Source organism: Dromaius novaehollandiae, chromosome 1, assembly GCF_036370855.1.
Source record: "Dromaius novaehollandiae isolate bDroNov1 chromosome 1, bDroNov1.hap1, whole genome shotgun sequence".
Lineage (NCBI taxonomy): Eukaryota > Metazoa > Chordata > Aves > Casuariiformes > Dromaiidae > Dromaius > Dromaius novaehollandiae.
Window position 1 is genome coordinate 7,354,180 of NC_088098.1, and position 25,483 is coordinate 7,379,662.

The 25,483-nt window shown below is 39.8% G+C and overlaps 1 protein-coding gene across 2 annotated transcripts in view; it reads left to right on the top strand.

The window, feature by feature from the left end:
* Positions 1-236: 236 nt before the first annotated feature.
* Positions 237-25,483, top strand: part of CACNA2D1 (calcium voltage-gated channel auxiliary subunit alpha2delta 1) — a 413,553-nt gene continuing 388,306 nt past the window's right edge. For both annotated transcript variants that reach the window (XM_064504936.1, XM_064504943.1), the window contains exon 1: positions 237-760. In XM_064504936.1, the coding sequence (XP_064361006.1) occupies positions 666-760 (95 nt within the window). In that variant the 5' untranslated portion in view covers positions 237-665. The remainder of the gene's footprint in view (positions 761-25,483) is intronic.

Sequence of the window (25,483 nt, forward strand, 5' to 3'; positions counted from 1 at the left end):
CTCGGAGGTGCCGCACGAAGTGCGGGCGCGGCGCTGCGCGGGGCGGCGGCGTGCGGCGGCCGGGAGCGCGGCGCGGCTCCGCGGGGCTCCGCGGCTGCCTCGTCGGGAGCGCGGCTCGCCCGCCCGCCCCCGCGCCGACTTCGCCCCGCTCCCCCGCCGCTCGCCGCAGGGAAGCCGGGAGAAACCTCCCCCCCCGCCTCCTTTCCCCAACTCTTCTTTCCTGCTCTCCCTTCAGGAGCCCCCACCCCCCTCTCTCCCTCCTCCCCGCCCTTCTCCTCCTCTTTCCCGTCTGCAATCAGGGAATAAATCAGGGGAGGACACACGCGCGGAGCGGGCGCGGATCCGTTACAAAAGTCGCGCTGATGGCGGCGGATCGGATGGAGCCGGAGCTGCCGCGGGAGTAGCGCAGAGTCGAGTCGCTCCCTCGCTCGCTTCTCCGCTTCCCCCTCTCCACCCACAGATCTCCATCGTTCCTCCTCCTCCTCCTCCTCCTCCCCACCCCGAGCCGCGCTGCCTCTCCGCGCACCGCCGCGCCTGCGAGGGGGTGGGGGGTGGGCTGGGGGAGGCTTTAAAAACCGCCGGCCCCCCCACCCCCGGCAGTAATTTAATTGAGCGTTATTATTCTCGCCGGCTCGCGAAGGGGGAATCGATCTTCGATCGGGAAGATGGCTGCTGGCTGGCTGCTGGTCTTCAGCCTGACACTTTTCCAGTCCCTGGTGATGAACCGCTCCTCGGAAGGACCCTTCCCTTCCGCCACCACGTAAGTGGCCGCGGCCGCGGGGGCGCGGGGGCGGCGCGGCCGGCGGGAGCGCGGCGCCGGCCGAAACCCCAGTGCCGCGAAATAAAGTGAGTCCTGGAGAGCGGCGGAGGAGGGGGCGGTGGGGCCGCGGCTGCCTCCGCCGGGGAGCGGCCCGGCGGGCGGAGAGGCGCTGCCCCCGCCCCGGCCCCGGCCCGGCCCGCCGCGGGGCGCGGAGCCGCGCTCCGTCTCTAAATATACCCCAACAGTTGGAGCTGGGCTGCGAGGAAAGTTTCGAGTTACACAGAGCCCGCCCCTTCCTCCCGCAAGGGTTATTTCAGTTTGGCCGGAGTTTTAACGCTATTTCTTGGAGGAAAACAAAAAAAAAAAACCCTTAACATTTTTATTTAAAACAATGCAAGAAATCGATGTTCTTGCCTCCCCGAGGCACGCTTGCAAAACAGGCAGGACAGCGCTGCTCTGAGCTGTGCATAGGCGCCTCGGCTCGCTCCCACCTGGACATATTCCAGCGCACACCGCGGCTATTTTGACAGTCCCAGGGTTTGTTTTGGGCACGCGTGTGCTGGGCGGCCGCGTGTGCGCACGCATGGGCGGCCGCGAGCTGCCCTCGCTGCTTGGGGCAGCCCCGCTGCGCGGCGGTGCCCGCCCCGGCGCCAGGGCCGGCGTGGCCGAGCGGGGCTCACCCGAGGCGCCTCTGCGGGGTCTCATGAGCGGCCCTAGTTCGGGCAGCTCGGTGTTGTGCATGGCGGTGAGAAAGAAATCTCTAAAGCACTGCGTACTCATTAGCATGGAAGTGTTGCCCAGAGCAGTGCAAGGATCATGCAATGAAAGGCATGCAATAAAAAAAAGAGGAGGGGGAATAATCCAATATATCATATTTCAGACGCGGCTATAGATTTTTTTTTAATAATAACGAATACTATGGACTAGTGACTGTGTTTTCTTCCTTCTTCTCTTCCTTCTTCCTCACCTTGTATTTTTGGAAGCACTTTAGTCCCTGAATCTGGGTTAAAGCTATCAGTAGGTAACTTTTAAGTGGATGACTCACTTTAATGCATTTTACATTAAAAAAGCGGTGCTAATGGTAGTCTTCCCTATTGTTTAACGCTAGATACAATTTATTGCCCTTGTTCATTATGTGCACAAGGATGAGTTTACAGCAATTACCAGCAATGCATTTTCACCAATTAGTAGTGCTGGTAGGTTGTTATAATTGGATTCAGTTCTGAGTATCGGTTCCATTATGACTCAAAGGGATGCTTGTACTGCTAAATAGAAGAAGGGAATATACAGATAAGTGTAAAATAACCACTTAATATCTTCTAAGTGAATAAATGTAGACATGAAGTGAAAATTATCTTTAAATATTTTTGTTGTAATTTATAGAGATGTGCCATGTGAAAGTAAGAGTGAGAAAATACAAAGCTAGGGCTTTTTAAAATCAGTGCTTTTCATGTGTTTGACCTCCTGCATTTGACTGTTGCCTATTGAATTGGGAAAGTATATTGTACAAAAGTAATCACAATTTATCCTCTATGTATTTATCTAATTTTAAAAGGGAAAGAAATATGGAACATACCAAAATGAAAAAAAGGATTGTATAATTTCAGATAGAACTCTAGATCACTTTTTACTGTAACATTACATAGTATTTCTTTAAGATTTGCATTCTCTCTTCTGTCTGTATTTGCTACTTCTATTCGGAATACCTTTACTGTCCGTCATGATAGTAGAAATTGTCAACAGGGCAACATATTCTTTAACCAAACTCTGATTATAAGGTATACCTATGTTATAGTGACTCAGAATATTGTGTTGTGTTAGTCTATAGCATTTCTGTGTTTCACACCATCTACTTACAGTTAGTGTTCTTTTTTCTCATTACTATTCTACTGAAACACTGTAGAACCAATCTACAGTGCTGTCTATCTTTCATAGTAATGTTTCCCCTTTGAAATTAAATCAAAGTGCAAATAAGATTTGGTTCATTTAGGAGACAGCACAACAGGTTGATAAAGGGAGAGCTGCTTTGCAAAAAGTAATGATGTAACAAGTGAAACGGCCAAGAATCTTGTGGCTCTCTTTCAAGGCTTGATAGTTAGTAGTGTTTTGTTTCCTGCTATTGATTGCGAATAGGGAAGAACAAAGAGAAGTGACACAAACAGGAGTGCTCTTAATGTGAATGATTTTGTATTTTAAGAATATTAAAATTAGGGAAAAACTCAGAAGAGAATGAAAGAGAGAAAGGATATTAACAGTTGAAGAACCAAAGGTTAGCTGATGTTATGTGCTTCGCTGTCTGCTTTTTCCCATTGTTTTCAGTCTATTTTTCTCTTTTATGATTTACTTGAAAAGTTGATTTGAGGCAGCAGTATTGTCCACGTATTTTATGAAAAAATATGCATCTTTAAGGCTAGATAGTCTCTGATTTCATCAACAACTCACTACTGAACAATCACTTTTCCTTCAGTCATCTATTCCTTCTGCATCAGTAAATATTTTTAACATACGCTTTCCCGAAAACATCCAGAATTCCATATCACTGCTAATGCAATAGTATATAAGTATGACATATTTTTAGTAAAAAAATGCTGATGGTTTAAGCAATGCCAGTTTGATAGAATCTCATTCATTTGATTGCTTTTACTTCTCCGGCAAGGCAGAAAGGCTTTGATATATTTACCCAGCAATGTATAGAGAATTTCAAGTGAAGGCATGTGGTGTATGAAATGTGAGTCTTAATCTTTCATTGAAAACCTGAGAAGGTGATATAATCACATTTGTTGCTTCTGGTGTTGAATACTTCAATGCAAATATTGAAGCCTTTCTTTAATGGACTTCTTAATTATAGTAGTAATTATGTCTTGACCTTTAGCTATAATATTTAGCCACCGATCAATATATGTTAGAGATTTAGTTAAACTGTATCATTTTAATTGTATCAGGTATTAGGGATCTGTTGTATTTTAGTGTTTTACAGAATACCATGCTCTTACTTTTAACATCCCAACTCCAAATACTTTAATTATAGGTGCAGCATTGCAGATACTTTGTACTTGTATGAGAATATTGTTTTATATGGTCCTCCTGTCACTATAACTGCACTAACGCTAACACAGTACAACACTGCACTTGTTTCTTTGTAACCACACACACACGCACACGCACTCACCCACTTACCATCCGTATCTATCTAGATTTAAGTAAAAAAATACAATTATGTAAATACATTTTTTGTAACTTTTGTGGTAAAGATAGCATAGGACTCTGGTTTTTACTGTTCTGTTATTTATATTGCACCAAACCAAATAGCCTTGAGTTTAAAAATATATTATAATTATTAAGTATACTTTTGATGTAGTCTATCAGAACAATGTTGGCTTTTTTTTTTGATAATGAGTAACATATAATATAAAGATGTACTTAACTGCTTCCAGAGGATAAGTCTGGCTATTCTGATAAAAAAATAAAACAATGATATTTTGATTTTGACAAACTTAGGGCTGAAGCCTTGTAATATCAATGGTACTGTTCCTGCAGCGACAGTATTCTGGATATAACTTAGTGTTTGTATTTTTTTTTTTCTTAATTTTCCTCCTCTACTTCTTTCGTTACCTTTTATCCTTTTCCCTCCCCTCTACTATCTTTTTCAGTATGTCTGGATTTTAAAAATAGAGACTAAAGTTCTTTGTTATACTCAAGACAGATTTGCTACTTAAAGAAATTGGTATAAAACATCTGAGGATAGATATAATATGCATAGAAATATATATATGCAGGTATTATATATTTATATATATATATGAGTGTGTGTGTGTGTGTGTGTGTGTGTGTATAGACATATAGACATATAGACAGGAAAATCAAGGAATTCTTTAGAAAAAGAAGCTGTGACTTCCCATTTCTTTTTTGTGTGATTCATCCTTACTGTTTTGGAGTCCTTAGGACAACTTGGGGAAGTATCTGTGACTCATAGGAATTAGGGCTCGCACAACTGGGACAGTCATGTTTTTGCTTTCTGCACACGGACCTGACAAGCGTAGGGCTACCACTGATGCAAGTGTCACCGGCTTGGTATATAGCATAACTCTCTATATCAGATCAGTCAGTAGGTAGAAGATATTTATGATGTGTTCTTCTCATACATTCCTGCTGTCATACCTAGGAGTTTTGATACCTCTCATATACATATAATCGCATCTTTTTTAGCATAAGATCTTTAATAGAAGAATGTCAAACTTACGGCTGATGTTAATTAGAAAAGACAGATGCCTTAATGGATTGTAAAATATCAGGTCCTGTCTCATTTGAATATTGTATTTTTCAAGCTATTTAAAAATCTTCACAATTAGGAAAAAAAAATGCCAGCTGAAGCGTATCTCTATGTCAGTGAAGAGGAAAGAAATCCGAAGATGTAATCCACTTAGGGAAGTGCAAAATCACCTCCTTGTGTTTTCTCAGCAGCACATGGCTGCGTATTGGGCATTACACAAGATACCACAGATACTTAAAAAAAGCCCCTATCACTCCAATGCATTTTTCTAGTAGAAACATATTTAAAGATAAGTGTGAAACAGCTTGTTGATTGGTGTCGTTTTCTTTTTGTGAGTGTCTGCACATGTGGTAGTGATAAATGAAAATTATTTGGATCCAGAAAACATTTTTCCATTTTACATATTTTATGAGGTAAATTGTGAATGAATGGGTTTTTATTATTCTGGTTTTCTCTCTTTGTTTCCCTCTTAGATATTTATGCTGGGGCCTTAAAATTGGAAAATTCTATAGATTTAGATTTTATTAGGTATGAAAATTCAGCTGAAAACTTCAAAACAGACACTGGTCATAAGAGACAAAATTTCATTGAAATAAATCAGTGTTGTAGAGGTTCTTGCCATCTTTCATTTTGCAGTGATGCTATTTTCAGAACTGCATTGCTCATACCCTGCAAAATGATTTTATCCAAGAATTCAGCTGCTAGAAGGAGAGCTGGAGCTTGGCAGCACATTAGTTTGAAATGTATTCATTGTTAAATACAAGGCCTGTTGTACAGATCTTAAAAATATTTATCTAGCAGAGCATTTTAAATTGATAGAAGCCTGGTCAAATTATTATTACTTTAATCTTTTGTAACAAAGCAACAAAATGGATTATAGTTGCCCACCGATAACGGTGGTCTGAGCTGCTTATGCCTTTTTTCTTTATTCGTCCCTTTCGTGAGAATCCTTTATCCAAGCTAGTATTATCTTTTAGACCAATGTTTGGCTTAAACTTCTGATTATATAGGTTGCAGTTATATTATATATGTTGCAGTTTTGGAGCATTTTAGTATTTGAAGAGAAAAATGGCTTGGTCAGTTTTAATGTATTGTTGAAAATTACCAAAGCAGAATTGGGCTCCGGACTGTTTTATACTTCTTTGCAGTGATACAAGAGCTTTTGATCCCGGTATGCTTGGAATACGTAGTATTCTTAGTGTGTTTATAAAGGTCTTACGAGAAATGTTGATGTTATGGACTACAGAAAATGTTGTTTTCTAGTGCCTTGTTAAAACATCTGCTTAAGCAGAAGAAAAGATTTACCAGAACATAACACTGGAATGGAATTGTTGGACCATAGCTGTGATTTGTTAAAGCCAGATGACATGCTTTATTTATGACTTTTATAAATACTGAACCAGACTTGCTGGTAGAGAGGATGAAGGCTCTGTGTCCAGGTTGAAAATATCTGTCACGCTTGAAATATGCAGAACTTAGGAAAGACCAGATAATCACTGTATTTCCCCCACCCCTGGGCAACGCCTGTGCTTTGTGTCTTGCATTGCACTTAGTCTACTCCTACGTGAGCTTTTTCATGCCATCTGTGTCAGCTGAAAGACAGGTATCAATGAATATTTAAATGATTTTCATCTGAGATTTCAGCATTGATTTTTCTTGTTGCATCCATTAAAGGGCCTGATCCTATTCAGCTTTTCTCAGACATATATTAGGTAAGGCTCTGTTCTTCAGGATCAGACCCAGAGCTGGATTTTGCAGTAATTGTGCCATTGCTAATTATAGAAATTTAGTCATTGTCATTATGCAGTGTTATGATTTTTTCTTTCATTCCTGATTTACAATAGTAAAAGAGAATAGGACCCAATATTGATTGCAGGATATGTTTTTTATATTAAGATGTACTGTGCAATACATACAGTAGTGATTTAGTGATTATGACGTATGCTTAAGGTGTAAATATGTAGCATTAACAGTGAAAACAGTTCCACCCTCAACTGAACTTGCACCTCATTGATGTCCATGTGTTGGATAGTCTCAATTTAGGGCCAGACTATGCTGCTTGTTCTTAAATTAGGAAGTGCCATTGATATTCTTAGAAAAATTCAGTTAAAGAGCGAAGATTTTCAGACAGTGTCTCAGCACTTTTTAATAGCTAAAGATTAAGGGCGTTTGCCTGCAGCCATTCAGCACAAGCGGGGTTTTCCTCTTCCTCCGCCAGTGCTTCCCAAACAATATTTGATCAATTCTGCGCCTAAGCAAACTCAGCCGTTCACACCTTCCCTCCGCTCAGACTTAGTCAGTATGTTGTCAGGGTGAAATATAAAATATACTCACTCTTTCTCAAGCACCCTGTGCGAAGAACATGGCTCACAACTTAGTAACGTTACAGTAATGATGTTAGGGGAAGGCCGGTGTTGAGAAAAGTTGTGTTGCTCTGTGCTGCGCTCCTCCACACGACACCTGCCCGTGTGCCGGCAGCAAGGAGGTGACAAAGACGGGAAGCCAAGTATTTGTTCCTTGTATAATTTTTGCTGTCTATTTACAAAGATTCTAACAAGTTTATGGAAAAGATTGACATTATTTTGCATCAACAAATCAGTGTGCTTTTGCAGTTAATTACAGTAATTCAAAATCAGACTTTTTTTTTTAATCTGAGGCAGGCCCGAAATACCCATAGTGTATGCATGTGAAGTTATAATATTGCTGACTATTATAAAAAATGCTTTATTGGATTTTTCACCCTCTTCTCTAATTACATTCTCACTCCCTCTCATTTGAGAGTTTGTCAGGAAAAGAAATATAGATTGACTTTGTAACAGATTTTCTACATAGTGGCTTAAACGTTCTACGTTTTTGTAATTTCCTCTGTGAGTTCAGAACCATGAATATTGAATCATGAATGCAAAAAGAAGAGTGTTTTTCTTTTCTTTTTTTTTAATAGCAATCATTTTCTTTATATACCTCATGGAGGTATATATTGGTCCTTTTTTTTTTGGTCTTCATGCATATAAAACTTCACTTGAAGTCCATAGAAGCTGTTGTGAGTAAGGACTGTTAAACTTGTTCATTATAATAAATTCTGATTTGGACCTGATTTCTAAAGTAAATAAGAAATGAAATGGTTGCTGAGTCCAATATCTAGTTTTTATAGCAACCACATGATAAATTCTGTTGATTTTTATTTGTAGGAGAACAGCTAAACTCGGTTCATCTAGCCAACTCAAGTGTTCCTGTTTCCTAGCCCTGTGCGCAGCTCACCACTAGACTGGTCTAACAGCTTAAAACATTCCCCGGCTATATGATCTCCCTCCCTTATCTTTGCTAGGGTTTATTATATTTACAAAGTGTGGACTAAATCTTCTTTCAAGTATTCACATAAATAAAGTTATAAAAGTTCTGTGGGCAGGGGTGGTGGGACTGAGGCCTGAGTCAAGGCATGCCATTTATCTCAGGTGTCACTTTTAATATCGTGCTGCGTTTTTCTTTCTGCACTGAGGCAGTCATAAACTAGCCACTAAATGGGAAGTTTTCTTATTGGAGCGACTGGGAACACGCCACACCTGGCTTGTGTTGACTTATGGTTAGGATATGAAACCCATTGCATAGGAGGAAAGTGAGTCATGGAGGCCATTCTGGTGGAGACGGTGGGAGTGGAACAGTTTCCACTCCAAGCTGGAAGAGTTGTTTGCTGCTATCACAGAAAGGAGGAGAATAATGTAACAAAGATGACGGAAATTAGGAATTACGATGCTTCAGAGGTCAGGCCGTGCGTTTAGGCACAGCGAGGTCTAGAAACAGTGCAGCAACAGCAGCCTCCATGGAAGTGTCCTAGCTGGGGTGTTCCCTGCTCCCTCCAAGCTCCCTCTGATATGGAGAGGGGGCAGTTTGCAGCAAGGCATGACATCGCTTACACCAGCTCCGTTAAGGCTTATGCTATTCCTTTCCCCACTCCTACAGGTGAACAACTTACTCCTGCACACGTAGGATTCAATATCCCATTAGACTAGTCAAAATGCTGGGGGAAAAGTTTGACACTCCATTACAATACAAGCTTTGATTTGCAATATTCAGATGTGGACGACTGGAAAAATGGTTTCTTTCTGAAATGGCTGAACAGACTGTCACAGTAAGTATTTCCCCAGGTGTGGGTCTGACTAGGGCATTTGATAATGTCTTATATACCCTTAATACAGCCCGATACTCCGAGGCAATACTCTTTAATGCTCACCGTGTGAGATTTTTGGGGGCTGTGTTTGGTGAGATTAGTCCAGGAAAGCAGTTGTTTCATGTGCATATGATATGAATGCAGACAGTCTTTCTTGCAGAATAGGACTGAATTGTGTTAGTAGGTTAAATCAGATTAAAATACAATACATAGCGTACTGTTCTTTAGTAAGTATTTAGAATGCTTCCTGAAGGTCCATGTTTTATGTTGGACTCACATGTGGTTTTATTCCTTTTACATGTGGATATAACAAGTCCATTAGATTTTTTTCAAAGACAGATTAAAGTGAAGGGGCATATGTACAGGAACGTATGGCAAGTGAGGGTGGGAACAGGGTACAGGGACGAGTGAGGACTGGTGCACTGTGATCTTCTGTGAAAAGAGTTATCCTTCATTAGGATGGATGCCGCTGAGCGCATATATCCTAATGCAGCAAGTATTTCTTGATCCGAGCCTTCGCTCAAAAAAAAAAAAAAAGAAAAGAATGGAAATAAAAGGGATAATAAGCTTCTTTTCCATACTATTTCTGGTTTTGTTTTCTATGAAATTGTATGAATTGTATATGCCCTGGCCTAGCTCTGCATTATCCGCCTCCCTATGGCCTTGTGTTCTCTCTTGAATTTTGTACTTTAGCTTCCCACACTGATTTCTCTCATCAGTAAAATAGAAAGCAGTGGTATCTTATCATTTAGACAGGCAAGGGTTTATTGTCAAGATTAATTTGTTAGCTAATGCCTGTAAAGCCCTCCGTAGTTGAAAGATGTTGTTAATCTGTTCAGTCTTGTTTATTAAGATGTGTGTTTTCTATATTCCCACCTTGCCTCAGAAACTTGCATGACCAAATCTTTCTTGGGTGGGTAATACTTCTGCTTTACCTGTTCCTCAAGGTTTTCTGGAGAATCTTTGTAGAAGAGGTGCCATCATACGTGCTTCTTTTGATAGCTTGAGGTCTGGGGAGCTGCAAGAAGCTACTCCCCACAATCTGTGCTTCTTGGATGTACACAGATTGTAAAACATAAGCTTAACGGCATTTTTAGAAACTAACAGGAGTCAGCAAAAATCCGCAGACAGTATCATGAGAGAAAGCCAACATATCTGACTCATGCCAACACTGCGTGTTAGTTACACTCTCTTCCACGTTGTGAATCGTTGCTCTCAGCAGTGAAAACAGTTGGGGATGAAGATACCCGGATCCTCTGAAATATGGACTGTGAACATTTTGTTTTTTCTAATTAAAATAGAGGCAATAGGGTGGGTACAATGCTAGCCAAGGACTCGCGACACCTGAGTTCATGAACCTGGTCTGCCTCCCACTTCTCCTGCAAAACTGGCTAGTGCTGCTTTTAATCCTTGTGTTCCCATTTCTAAAATGGGAATGACACCCCGTTGCCATCCTGCCTGAATAAATGTGTTGCCTTTTGCAAGATGTCCCGCTTTTGTGTGAAGGGTGGTCATAGAAGTACATAATATAGTGCTGCTTGGGGGTCTGGTATTGATTTATTTCTGGTTACAGTCTGATAAACATGCCTAGGATTATTATTAGCAATCATTAATTACCTGGTAATCACCAAGGCTGTTAAGATTTCAAGTAGGAATTGCAGAATTTTTATAGCAATTATTTTGACTTGTCCAGTAACAGTAACAACAGAATTTGAGCAGAAATTCAGCAATTTTTTTCAGCAAATTTCAGCAGAATGACTATTTATTTTTCTTTGTTATTTACTAGCCACTTTTTTTTACCTTATCTTCTGGGAGTAGACCTTAAACTGTTTGGAAGATATTTTAGATTACGTAGGTAGATATATAAGCTGGGAGAGGATCGCTAATGCATGCAGGAGCATATCTTAAGGAGATTTCACTGTGCTATACACATGGGGAAAAGCTTTGATGTAACTCAAAGCAGAATCTGATCCTTATAGTCACTTTGAATTGATTAAAAATAAACAAAGGATGAATTGGTTTGTTGCATGACTAAGAATATGTCTTGGATATACTCTAAATGTCTGTGGAAATGATTAGGTACCCAATTTCACCCTTCATCCAATTTTATCAGTGTAATTTCAGCAAAATAAGTATCAGTCCTGTATCATTTAAACCCAAGGTGCAAGGAGGAATCCCTGTAAAATAATTTCTGATTAAACACCTACAGGTTTCGTCCCAAAGGAATGAGTCATCACTGTCAAGACCTGATTGTAAAAATTATATAAAGTAAAATGTAATACATGATTGTATTAGGCTATACAGAGGGGAGTAGTAAGATATTGCGAAGAAACCATGCGTGATATCAGATGTGGTCATTTGTCTTCCTCTTAAATGATAAGCTCTGACATCACTTCGTTGTCTGTGCCCCACTGAGCAAGTGTCCATGCAAAAAGGAACTTCCTAACGTGCCGGAAGGCACGGGAGAATGTTCCCCTAGATTAGGAACAAAGATAATTTTATATACATATGGAAATGTAAAGAAGAAATGCTTCTTCTTTTTAAAATGCTGCGTAGTCTAATAATGTGCAGGATAACTGTAAGTGACTTTCAGAGATTTGTGGAGTTTTGGGGTTTTTTTTGTTTTGTTTTCTTAAGCAATCAGTTTTAGAGCTCAGCACCGCATTTTACAATGGTAGGAATGATAGAAGTCATTTATTTTAACCTCTCATTATGCACAGCTGATTAATTAGTTCACCTTCTGGTATGAAATCTTGATTTTTCAGGTAATTAGGTTTAAAATCGGCAAGAAGTTTAAAGAAAAATACTCATCTTTTCTCGTGAAGATGGGTTTACTCTGAAAGATGCTGTTGGTACTTGATGTGGACATGAAGTGCTGCTCTGATAGCATAGCTGTTTTCATATTAGAAGTACTTGGCCAGTATCTTTACTCCTTTACTATGTAAGTGCTCCTACTCTAGATATACTTTCCCAGTCTTCACAGTTGGGATTAAAAACACATACCACTTCCTTGCATGGATAATGAGAGATACAATTAATAAATGTTCGTAAAGAATATTATAGTAGCTGTATAGAGCAATAGTTTGCCTGCAGATACTTTGCCACTAGTGATTTTTCTGTGCATAGCTCCACTTTGCAGGCCATACAAATACTTAATTCTATGAATAAATGATTTTACACAAAAAATGCTCAATTACACTTATAGATATCCATGCATCTACAGACAGATTTATGCATTCAGTCATGATGCTTTCAGCTTGCCAAGCACAGGTTAAACATCAGTGATTAAATATTTGGTTCTATATATCTAATTACCTAGGGCTGGCTTTCTTTTTACTGAATAGATTTCTATTCTGCAATTGTCCCATTATTCACCATGGAATTAATCTGTTTGAGAATAAAGTGCTAATCCATTTTTAAAAGATCTAAATTAAAAGAAAATTGTCAGGTTGTAAAGCTAAACACTTGAACATTAGGAAATGCAAGACTTTGAAATTGCCTTAATTTGACTCCCTTACACATCTTCATTGTGATCCAGTCTTCAGCTAAAAAATCACCCATTATTGTTTCTGCTGGAAACTCATCTTAATGAGGATATAAACCAGATAACACAAAGGGGCAGAATTATGCTTACATGATAAAATGCAGATATTTTCTAATTTGAGGTATTTGACTTTATGACTTTTATGATTTCCACTTAATAAGATTTCTTTTTTTTTCTGTAGGTAATTATTCAAAATGCAAGTGCTACAGAAATCTTACATGACAGGTGTATTTTGTAGATCACTTTGGTAAAGCTACAGGACCTAGCTTGTCACTGGTAATGAAAAGCTCGTAGTGACTTGCACTGCGTGGAGAGTTTGCTGAAGCATCTGTCTCTGAGGACTGAAAATACGTATTGGCAAAAAGCTAGGCTTTGAACCCAAGGCTATGGTAAAGACACTTCACACAAAAAAATTATTTTTGAAATACGTTTGGATGTTTTCTGTTGGTAGGACATTGTTTCACTGCAAAAGAGGAGTAGGTGGCTGATCCTGTGTTTTTTTATGTTGTGTGACCTCGGTAATTTGTACAGCCCTTCACGAGGCTGGAATTATCTCCTAGCTGGGCTTTTTTTTCTGAAAACAAATATACAGAAAATGTCAGCAGTATACCACAGAAATGTCTGGCACTTGAGTTACCTGAGTGGGCTCTAGTCAAAGACAATGCGAAAAAAAACCCATGCTGCTTGTGTGAGCATCTAGCTCTGCATTTAATCTTGAGGTGAGTTTGGGAGCCACCATATCCAAATTTAAAAGATTGCAGCAGCAGCTGAAATTAAGAATTTTGGTGCATCAGATGCAGACTCCAAACCCTGACACTTAATCATGTGTGTTTGGATAGAATTTAGTCAAGGATTTTTTTAATGCACAAATAGATAACCTGCAAATTGCAGATCATCTGCAAAATGATTCATTCAGAGACTGGTTAAAATCAAGTAGTTCTGTAGTTCCTATAGTGCAACATCTCCACAGTATCTGCAAGGTAATAAAATAAGTGTGTATTATTATTATTATTATTATTATTATTATTATTATTGACTTGCAAAATAACAAATGGCTTTTAGTCCAAAGTATTTTAAAAAGTGTATGATAAGTAGGCAAGTAGAGACTGCATGATGTACATTGTTTTGCTTCTTGTTGGGGAATGGAGCGTCTAATTCAAAGGTAGTTTGGCCAGATTCCAGCTTGTGTTTTGTCACTGCGTAATTTGACGTAGACACACACCCTCCATGTGATACTTGTTTCACCTGGGAAAATTGGATAATGAACTAATGAAGGTTTTCTTGGCTTGTCTGTTTTCAGGATGGCGCAATTATAGAATCTTTATAGCAATCAATGTCTGTCTAAACAAAATCAATGCAAAAATAAGCTTTATTTACAGAGAACTATTGTTATTTTACATTGCTTGTGTAGTTTTCTGAGAGGCTAAAATGATACTGAAACAGTGCAATACAAAATTTTTCAGGAGCCTTAAAAATAGGTTGCTTATTGGCTATTTGAGTTTTCTTTTAACTGAAGTCTTTTACAACTCTTCATGTGCTTCCATATGAGTTTATTGCCTTATCATTGCTAGACTTACTTTTTCTAGAAGAAATATTCAATCTATGCATCTCAGAACTAGATATACTTTGAATTCACATGGTTTGGAAGTTGTAAGTTAGGGTTTGATTAAAGCTGCCAAGCTATTTATTTACAAAAATAAAGCAGGAGTTTCAGGGCCTGCTTTTCTGTTCTTACCAGTTTTCTCTTTCATCTATGAGTTCTTCAAAAGGGCATAGAGAATTGTTTGTACAACTCTTTCAAAATGTAATACACTGCATAAGTGCTGAGTTTTGTTATTATATACCAGAGCATAAGACAAGGATGAATACCGATTGCTATTAGAATTCTGCTAAAGATGAATGCCTATTCAGGGTATCAGCTGCTTCTTCCATTTGCAGAGTTCAACCTACCAATTAAGCTGGGGAAAATTCAGATTAAATATACAAAATGTCTTGACAGCACAACTTGGTGGCTTGCAGAGTCGTTCTCTAAGAGTTTTAGTGGGTGCTTCTAAACCATTAAACGTCTAAATTTGTACTGAAGAGGATTCTGGAAGAGCAAAAGCTCTTTTCTGCATTACATAGGAGCTGGACACTATTTTTTCCATTGCTTAACTCTTTCCTTTCCAACTCTTTGTAGTTTTTAAAAAAATATTTCTTATTTTTACATTCACATTGGGAGATGGAAGTATGGAAAGGTTGCACAATATGGTGCCTCAATAAAACATTGTAGACTTTGAGTTTCAGATTTTTGGATCAAATACTGCTAGTTCATATGAAGCAGTATCACTAATGACTCTGTGGTACGGCATATTTTCTAACTTGATTTTTCAAAGGCTCCTCTCAGTATGAGATTTGTGGCAATTTTGGTATGAGATTTTTTTAAATGCTTCCTTGTATGACCACTTTGTTGCAAACATTCTCTAAAGAAGTACAGGGATGATGACTTATGTCCTCTTTTGTCTCGGGCCATATCTTTTAATGAAATAAAACTTAGCATGGTTGTATGATTTAGCACTCGAGAGAATGGCATAACCCCTGCAACAGATAACATCATTAGTGATAGATAGGACAGAACGGCAGTTTGTCCAAAACTTTGTATAAGGTTCTTAGTGTTCTGTAAATACATATTGTTGTCCTTTAGGACTTCATAACAGTTAGTAATTCTCTCTTAAGGTTCTTTCCCTGGAGATGTTTTTGCATGTGAACATTTCTGTGCTGCCCAGTTTTGGTTCAAATAGTCAAAAAGTAGTAAGACTGGGCACAGGTGGTTTATTATAGGAGCTAGATGCATTAATTTATTACAGTATGTCTAGCGTTGTCCTTTTCTGTTTTCAAACTATGGTCATTTGAAGAGACTTAAATTTCTGCATCTCAGCTTTAATGAATCTTCAACAGCTGTTCACACTGATATGCTTTGTATGCGTACATTGGCATTCCACTGGGTTTGGTGGGAGTAGCACTTGATGTATTTTAACCTCAGATACATGCTTTGGCTTATTTCTATGTGCTAGCAGCATTATTAATACTATATGGTAGTATTGCACTTGCTCGTTACAATGTATGGTAATTACTAGTAGGATATTCTTTAACTGCAGAATTACAATTTATAAAATGCTCATCTACTTCATGGCAAAAGAAAAAAGCATAAAACATATCGAAAAATACATTAAAGTATGCTTCAAACTTAATTTTTTTAAGTCCTTTTATGAAATGCTAATGGCTGTAGGCACATGATGTGGTTATCTTTTGCTTTAGTCAACCAGTCTGTACTATGAATATCATTCCCACTCTGTACCAAGCCAGGCTCAGCAATTTGTTTTGGATCTGATTTTCATCAAGGATTGAATCATTTAATCCTCTGTCTTTTAAGCTATAGGACAAACGCGTGGAAGGTGATTGCAAAATTTGTGTTCTCTTCAGCACAGCCAGAATCTTTTCCTATTCTTTTTAAAGTTATTTGAGTGATATTAAGGCATATGGGCATGCATTGCATGCATGTGTTGATCATATATAGATTTCCTCCACCTACCTCTAGTTCTTCAGTGGGCTGAGTGTAAGTTCATTATCTTCTGCATGTGCTTATATTCATTTTCCGCTTGCCTCTGTATAATTAAAATTAACACCTACATATATGTTAGCTATGTCTGTATGTCACTTAGCAGATAAGCACTGACTAGTGGTTAAAACTCACAACTGATAGGCAAATGATCAGGCTTGCTTTTGAGAAGATACAGTGTTATTTGTGCAGTTGCTGTTTGTGCTGCATGTGCAAACCGAAACCTCCACATTTAGGGGTATTTAAGATCTTTCAGAACTGAGCATTTTCTTTCACCCATCCATGCACATAATGAACCTTTAACAAATATGCAATTCATCTGCTATTGACAGGAAGGCAGGCTTTTTTGTTTGCTTTGCAAGAAAGTAGTAGCTACTGAAACTTAAATTAAGCTTGGTGAGTAATAGATGTAGCTTATTGAACAATGGAGAATACTTAAAGGTCATTAGGTTTCCTCTTCCAAAAAAGAGTGCAAGTAAGCTGGCGATGACTCTTGCATATATTTGTTTGTTTGAAAGGTGACTTTGGTTATTGTGATATGAATCAGAGCGGGTGGAGTCAATTTTAGGTTTCTTTGTTTAGGAATTGGCATGCAGCACTTAGAAAAGGATGCGTGTGTAAAGCGAGACAGAATCATTTTCCCCTCCTTCCTCTGCAGTGCCATTTGTTCATCCCAAATACTGTATAAAACCAAAGATTTCTGCTTATTAGGAGATCCAAAATTCTAAAGGAGTGGCACAAGTCGGGTAGGGAGAAGGAAGTGCCCACATGTTGAAAGCAAGCTACTATTATAGCTGGATTTTGTTCCCTTTTAGATGTATTACTCTTTTATTGTGTCCAGAACTGAAAAAGGAACTGATGCACTTACAATAGGATTTTTTTATTAATTGATTATGTAGCACTGTAACTGCAAACTATGTGTTTTTTCCTTTTATTGCATTTGTGCATGTATCTGAGAATCGCCAGTATAGGAAGAAATACTGTCAGATTAACAGCTTGGATTAAGACAGATGTCACTCAAAGTTGGGATGATCTTTAGTGACATTGATAAGCACAGAGCCGAGTATTTACTGGAGTTCAGTCTGGACTGTAAATGCTGCTGCAATGGCCTCGCGTTTTCTGCTAAGGAGCAGCAGGACGATGGACCCACCTGAAGAGCCCAGGTCTGACATAGTTGGACTGCATCCCGTTCTCAGCATCTTTGTGGCTTCCCGTGGGAAGCTGGAGTCACTGATAACTAATGAGGTCCGTACTGCGTTTAGAGGGCTCTCTGACAGCATGTCACACAACAGCGGGGAAATACAAATAATCAGATTTTTTGCTCTGTTTTCTTCCTTGCTCTTATTGCTTTTATTTTTAGCTCTCTGCTACAAGAGCTGGGTCTCTGGATTGCTTGTTCTGTTGCACACACTTTCTTTTTTTGCTGGCTGTCTCTCTCTGTCTCTTGACAGGTGTAAGGAGGATCCTAAATATAGAAGCTACCCGTCAGTTGGCTTCAGCAATCAGCAAGCACTGATTTAGCATTTCTCTTAACCGACTAAGCTCCAGAAGGATGTTTCTTTTAAATGTCTATACAATTATTTAACTACAAGGTTTCTTTAAGATTATCAGTAAATCAGGTTATGCTAGACTATGAAGAATACCATAAGCAAGCGTGTCTCAGAAACGATAGTTGTCAGGAATGGCTGTAGTGATGTAAGGGAGAGAAAAATGCTTTTTAAAGACCTATATTTGAGCTGTTTAGTTAATGGTGTAATATCTTGTTGGGGAAAACACTGACACTAGAAGAAACAAGCACAGTTTCCACTCTTCAGGTAAAGGAACACATATCTAGCCATAAAAAACCATTTTCCTATGAATCTTTCCTCAGGAGAAGAGACTTAGCTGCAAGTTTGGTGATTAGCTGGGGTTTACTATGCTGCACACAGAAATTAAGTGCATGGTAGGAAATGCAGTTGTAGTGATATCAATGTTTACAGTGCTTAATAAAAGCAGAACAGAATAATTTTTTTCATGATGTACATTTATTTGTGGTTCTGCTGAGGTCAGCACAGTACTGATTCTTCAAGTCAATTGGCCAAATTTAATTCATTATCACTTCAAACAGTTCTAATTAAGATAGCTGAAAAAAGAAATACATCTTTACATTAAAGGTAACTTAAAATTTTTGTGTTAGTCTATATGCAGGAATCTCAAATTCTTTTTCTTCCATGGCCCAATTTCCATTAACTTTCATAGAAATTTTGCACGATCTATAGAGAAGGGAAAGAAATTGGAAAATTCAGTATTAATTGTGGCAAGTGAGTTGGGTTGGATGGAGAACCTCTTTAACAGTGAATATGTTTGATTTTTATGTTTTATGATTGTTACACACCTCTAAAATATTAAGCATTATGTTAAACACAGGAACACAGGTGAAGTCAGTGCCTTTAGTGGATCAACACCTCAGTGGTACTTTTCTCATGATTGCTGTAGTTGCTACATGTGGTCTTCCTAGCTGTGAAAAATTCTGCAGCGAAATATAGCATGGGCTTGTCATTATTCAGTGTGAATCAAACCCCTCGAAAGAAGTAGGAGGGCTGCTAGATGAAAGCAGGGCCTCTGACCCTGAGAAAAGGAAAAAGGGGTTAAGGAAGAAGATGCTTCCAAGGAATGGATGACTCCTCAGGAGAGGAACGAGAGCCCCGGGGATAGGCCTAACTGTCTTGCATAGGTGCAGTTTGGATTTTCAGGTATAAAACTTGAGACAGTCTCTTGTTGAGATTGTCTCAAGTTTTATACCTGAGAATCCCAACTGCCCCTTCCAGGTGTACACTCTTTGGCATTTCACAGATCAGAACTTGAGCGTGCTGAAGCCTAGTGATTTTGGGTAGGTGCTTGAGTTCTTGGGTTCGAGTGAACCTGAACATGCTTGGGTGCAAGTCCGTGAGATCTGAGCATGACTTACAGAAGGAGCAAAACAGAATTGGCATAAGCTGGTAATGCAGCTTTTTGAGCATAGCTGTAGTGGCGTATAAACCAATGGCTGAATACACAATATTCACCAATGGCTGAATATACAATATTTTTGATAGGCAAACACCTGTCTCTGCTGAGGTACAGGCCTCCAGACTGGAAGGCAGAAGTGCATGTTTAAAAACGCATGTGCTAAAGACTAATAATTAGAAGTTTATTCTCTCCTCACTCTCCCAGCCATCATTTTTCAGTGCGGCAATACAGTCTGTGTTCTTGGCCGGAGACCTGGCTAGGTTCTGTCTTCTTTTGACATATCCTTTGCTGAAGACAGTAAGAAGAACTTTTCTGCTGGATTTTACTCTTACCAGGATGGTTTTTCTTAGACAGAAGATGTTGTAGACCCTTCTCACTAGCAGTGATCCTTAGTCATGGTATAGAGGAGTGGTGGTGTGGCCATGGGTGTCCACTGGTCTATGTGGTTTTCTTAGCTGTTTATCCAGGACAGAATCCACATCCTCTGCTTTCACCTTCCTCTTTTCATGATCTCGATACATTTTCTGAATAGGTTAAACATTTGGATCAGATAGAAAGTACCGAACAGGAATTTTTCCATCAAACTCCATGGGCGTTATATCAGGTCCTTATCTGGATTCTGTGAAAATATTTCCATTTTTGTATCTAAAAATAAAAATATAAAAATGTGAAAATACATGAAGCAAAAAAAAAATCATTTAGGAAAACTCATACTAAGACAGCTCCTAGCAAAGGTTAAAAAATATATTTTGGTTGTAAGAATTAGGAAACTACCTTCTAAATTGAAATATTTATTCATTCATTCATTTCTTCCTCTATTTATTTATTTATTTACTGGGATAAAAGTTGGGGATAAGGAACAGTGCCTATAACTGGATTAAGGAAGTAAGAAGGTTAACAAGAGGATGTAAAGGTACTCTGTGGGCAGAATGACTAAGATTGTTAACAAAAATAGAACTACTGGTCTTATTAAATCTTTGGCAGTGTTATGCTTGGAGTGAATGTTTTGGTGCACGTACGTTCAACAAAAGGAATCACTGCGAATCTGTAGCATTAGGTGGATGTGGTTTGCAGTACTGACACTTGTTCCTATAGATACATGTATATATATTTGTCCAAATAAGGAGCGTGGGGACTCTGGAAGCACAATTCTGTAATCTTTTATGATGAAATAGATTCAGGAATAATATTTTGCTTTGTGCTTGGGGTCCGTGATGTGGCTACGGGGTGGCTCTGCTTAGGGCAGGCACTATCTCCCTTCTCTGCTAGTAACCGGAGCCCAGAGAGGAGGGTCGGGTTGCACAGTGCACAAACCTCAGGCTTTTTCAGGCGCTACAGTCTGAGATATAAATCTTGAAAAAAGCACAATCACTTACGATTTTCCTGTGGAGAGCAGCAGCCCTTCATTGTTTTCAAAACAGGCTTGTGACTAACAGCTAGCTGTATAAATAATGGATATCTTGTATCTTATGTGATACATAAGAATTATCCTCTCAAGATGTACTGGTAGTCCCTTAAGCAAACAACGTGTTTATTTTTCAAGGGGCTGGATAGTTTTTAAAAGCCTTTCTTTACTCTCGCTTAACAGTACTTATATTACTAGAATTTGCATTGAAGTAATCTGAGACCTCGTGGGGGACATCAGGCATTTTATCTGTTGCGATGGAAGTAGCGTATGCCCTCATTTGTGAGTTTTAGGCAGTGCTGTTCGGGGTAATGGTGAAGAGAACCCCCTTGCAAGGAGTTGTTCCCATGCTCTTAAATGAAGCGATGTTTTGGTCTTGTATCCTGTAAAATACACTTCTTCATGGTAAAAGTTGCGTGGAAGAGGCCAAACGGGGTGCTGTCAAAGTAAAAGGCTCAGTAAACAGATGGGCAGGATGGCGGTTTTAAGAAGCAGGGAAGAGCTGTGATCCTCATGTCTGAGCGCAAACCTACGCCGTGGCAATTACGTAGTATCATCTTTTCTGTCATTTCTGGCTTAGGGTTCACAGGTTCTCCGAACCTGTAGGTCAGACATATGCCTTCTGTTTTTCTTTCCTTCAAGAAAAAATAAATTTTTAAAGATAGATATTTCTAAGTTTCTCTTTGTGTGGAAGATTTGAGTTAACCTTACATGTTATGAAAATTACTCTTGAATGGAAAACAAACAAACAAACAATCTCTTCTGATAACTATTTTTGTTCTTTCTAAATATTGCCATAACATTACAACAGTCTCCATTAAAACATTCTCCATTCCAGGCTAAAACTGAGATACCTCTACCAACAAAATGGAAGAGTTGGTACGAAAACAAGTCCTCCAGTTTGAAACTTAGATCAGTATTAGGAAGAAAAAACACATCCCTGTGCGCATACAGTGTGTAAGCGTTTTGCAAACATTATGAACTTTGAAGTATGAAAGCTGTCAGTGAAATGGGAGGCACAGCAACAGCCCGGCGCTGATTTATAGCGTTCTCCTGTGGTTTTCCCCCCTCATGTCGGCCTGAGGTCTCAAATGCAGCTGAAACTGTGGCCTCCCCAGACAAAACTTTTCAGGAAAGACTACACTGCCTATTTTTCAGGGCAAATTGTATGGCCTCTGTCCCCTTTGAAACGAGTGTGTGGTGCATGATGTCTTAAACTGAAGTGTCAACGCAAGTTGATAGGGCAGCTGTAAAACAGCGTTAGTGGTGAGCAACAGATAGAAGGGCAGAACAAATTGCAGTATATATGTACTAACTTTATGGACTCTGCTGCTGTGACCAAAAGGGAAACTCAGCGCGGTGAAAGAAAGTGTTGTTTTTTCTGAGTAGTTGTGCACCTGAAACCATCCCTCTGCGTAACCCTGCTTGCAAACTTTCCTGACTGCAGTCATCCAATTTCTAGCTCAAGATTTAATCCCCTGGTGGCTGAAGCATACGAGTTGCAAATCCTCAAGCAGCATGATCCTCTTAAGGGAAAAGTATATATGTCAGGAGAAGTGGCTCTGAGAAGTGCTTAGTGGGGCACCTACTGAGAGATTCCCGACAGAGGCCACCTGTGGTTCATCCAAATACATATGTTTCGTTCATATACCTTGTCGAAGTAACTGTGGGAATGGGATGGAGAGAATTAAAGTGACTCTTACTAGGAGACCGGGGCCACCTGGCAGGGTAACAGCTTGAGGGCTCTAATTTTGCAATTAGTCCTTGTAAGCAGAGTTTTGTAATCTCTTACGAATCACTTGTGCTCAAACTAAGCTTGGGTTGTTTTCTTTAATTAAGAAATGTAATCTAGATTTCCGGAATTGGTAGGAATCTAAAGATATAACTTACATATTTTTACTATTTCTAGGCTCTTGCTTCACACAGAGAAGTCAGCTTCTTAACAGTAATCACACAGCAGCATAAATAGTGCTTCTTATATACGTCCTTTTTGGGAGATTCCCACACCCGTATGTGACCATATTGCAGCAGGCAGCAGATAGTTAAGATATTTCCCCCAGTTTTAGGGCCTATATAAGGACTGCCTAAACTTGCAGCCTTTGCAGTCCAGAACTGTGTAGCTCTCAAAGGATAGCTGAGAAAGGGTGGCAAGGGAGCACAACTTTGTGGTTACTGCACTTCACATATTAGCTTTTGGTGTTGTGCTTTCAACTTTTTAAAGAGAGGCGTCAGAGATTTTTCTTTTCCTATTCCTACCAAAAGGCCCAGAGAGGATCTCTTTGGAGCAGGGCTGATAAAGCACAGCTTAAGCTACATGCCAATATATAGCACTTTATAAACAGTCACCATGTTTTAATGGTTTTTATCAGGACACATTTACTGCTTGTCAAAGTGTCAGCCTGACGACTAAAGGGACTGAAATACGCACAGAATAATAAGAGTTTGGGCAAGACTTGTGTTACCTTCCTTCACCCTCTCCATCAAGGCTTTCTGGCATCAATAAAAGTGTTAATTTTAGAGGCCCCCAACCCCACGGTAGTTCTTGAATCTTTCAAGACCAGCATGTCAGTCCTGGACAGAGCAGAAGTGTTTTAGTGTTACTGCAGAGCAATCACAGCTCCGCTCTGATGGGAACCGCGGGGCGCCTGACGTGCACATGGCCACGTTTGAAGGATGGCCAGAGGCATTCAAAAGACTTGCTGGAAGATGTCACTAGCTGTCTCGCGCTCTCTTTTTTCTTCTTTTTAATGTGGTCTGTCACCTCTTGCAGAAGTGATCTAACTCTACCCGGCCAGATTGGGCTTCTGCCTCTGCTTGCACGGAGAAGCAGGAGGATGTATGTTCCTCCCGAAGGGCTGCTGCTCCCTTCTGCCTGGGCGAAGGAGGTGAATCGGTGGAGGTGGGAGACAGCAACAACCTTGGCTGTCTCCTCCATGCATTTGCAGTAGAGCTTAGCCAGGAAGGGAAGCTGGCAGATCAGATCCTTTCCTGAACCAGGATGTGAGTTACAAAGTTGAATTTCTGCGTTGCTGCTCTGGCCCTGCTGTAATGTTGGGCACCATGACAGTAAGCCAGTCCACCCCTTTCTGTTGCCTGAATGTATGTTTTCCCTCTATAAGGAAGAGGTAGTGGCAATAGCCTAAGTCTGAAGAGGCCTGGGAGCCAACTCCTTCCTCTGGCGCCTTGCAGAAGTCACCTGGTTTCTTTGTCTCTCTCTTCCTACCTGTAAAGAGTTGTCACCTTTTGCTACGCCGGGATGCTGAGTTCATTTCAGATTGTAACGCACTGAGATTTCAAAGGCACTGTGTAAATGTATTTCACAGTCTAATATCTGTTGACAACATATTTTTTAAACCCTCCCTCTCCAACTCCGTTATAACCAACACAAAAAGGAAAGGGTTCACCATGTAGTATTTTTATAGGACTCAAGGTTTTTTTTATTTGTAGCTTAGTGAGGACAGTTAGCTGCCCCTGCAGGAGCAGGGTGGTTGAGGTGATACTAAGCATGGAGATTCACATGCTGGCTGCCACATTTGCTCTGAAACCTCCTCTGGTCTTTTGGCAACTGAAAGAATAAGCACCTTTTCTGCACAGATAAATAAAATCAAGCAAAAGCATTCGGCTCCATTTACTGGTAGACAGCTGCTCATAAAACTAGTGTTGTGGTACCTGGTTCTGGCTTCGCTGACTCGCTGCCCATCACCCTGCTCAGGCGGACGGTGGGCTGGGCAGTTCTTCGGGACGTGCTGCTGTGGCAAGGTCCCTGACGGTCTGCCCTGGGGCAGGATTGGTACGTGGCTGTAAAATTCACTCAAGGGAACGTGGGGGCTAATTTTAATAACGTGTAGTAAATATAATGAGATTAGTTGCAAGCTAACAAGGTGGCAGCTCATTTGATAAGCTTGTAATGTGAGCCTGGATATCGTAATTAATTTACATATCAAAACATTTCTCTGGAAAGTAAAGTCTCATGCAAAAAATGTAGCGGGAGCTTTTTCAGAGTAAAATCCCCCCTCAGTCTGAGTAGCTCAGTAGACTAATTGGAGACTTAGCAGTTAGATCCTGCAGCAAACTGCTCTGATGGAACTTAAGCATTCAGATTTTTTTAGTACAGAATTCAAGAGCCTCTTTATATGAACAGGCTGTTCTGATAGATATTATTATAGGAATCATGTTTCTTGAGTGACTGAGCCATAAATGCAACTCGCCTACCTTTTTGCTTTTGTATTTATACTAAGGGACACCTTTATCACATTTATATTTCAGTTGTCAATAAGACTTTAGCAATTGTAAAGATTACAGTTGCATATCTCTGAAAGTTGAGTTGTGTGAAAAGACTGTGCTAAAAAAATCTAAGAAATGGGAAGAGGGAGGAAGTAAGGAAGGGGGATAGGAGCGTATGAGCACAGCTCTAGAGGTATACAAAAGGCTTCTGATTCTGCACTCCGAGTATGTCAACGTAGCGGTAAAATAGGATAAAAAAAGAACAGGAGAGTACAGGGCCTACAATAGCAAAACTTAAAAAGACTTGTTCAAACAATATCCTGCAAAATTAAATGCAAATTACAATGCTGCAGATTTTAATGTTGAGGTACATCTTTAAGACTGTGGGTTAATGGCAAAGATGACTACTCAGTTCTCATCAGCCACAGTCCATGTCCCCAACCTCCGAACATTTGAACTTCATTATCCCCAAGCAGTTGTCAAACTGTCACCTTTGCATACCCCCAAGGAAGCATAACCAAGTATTAGT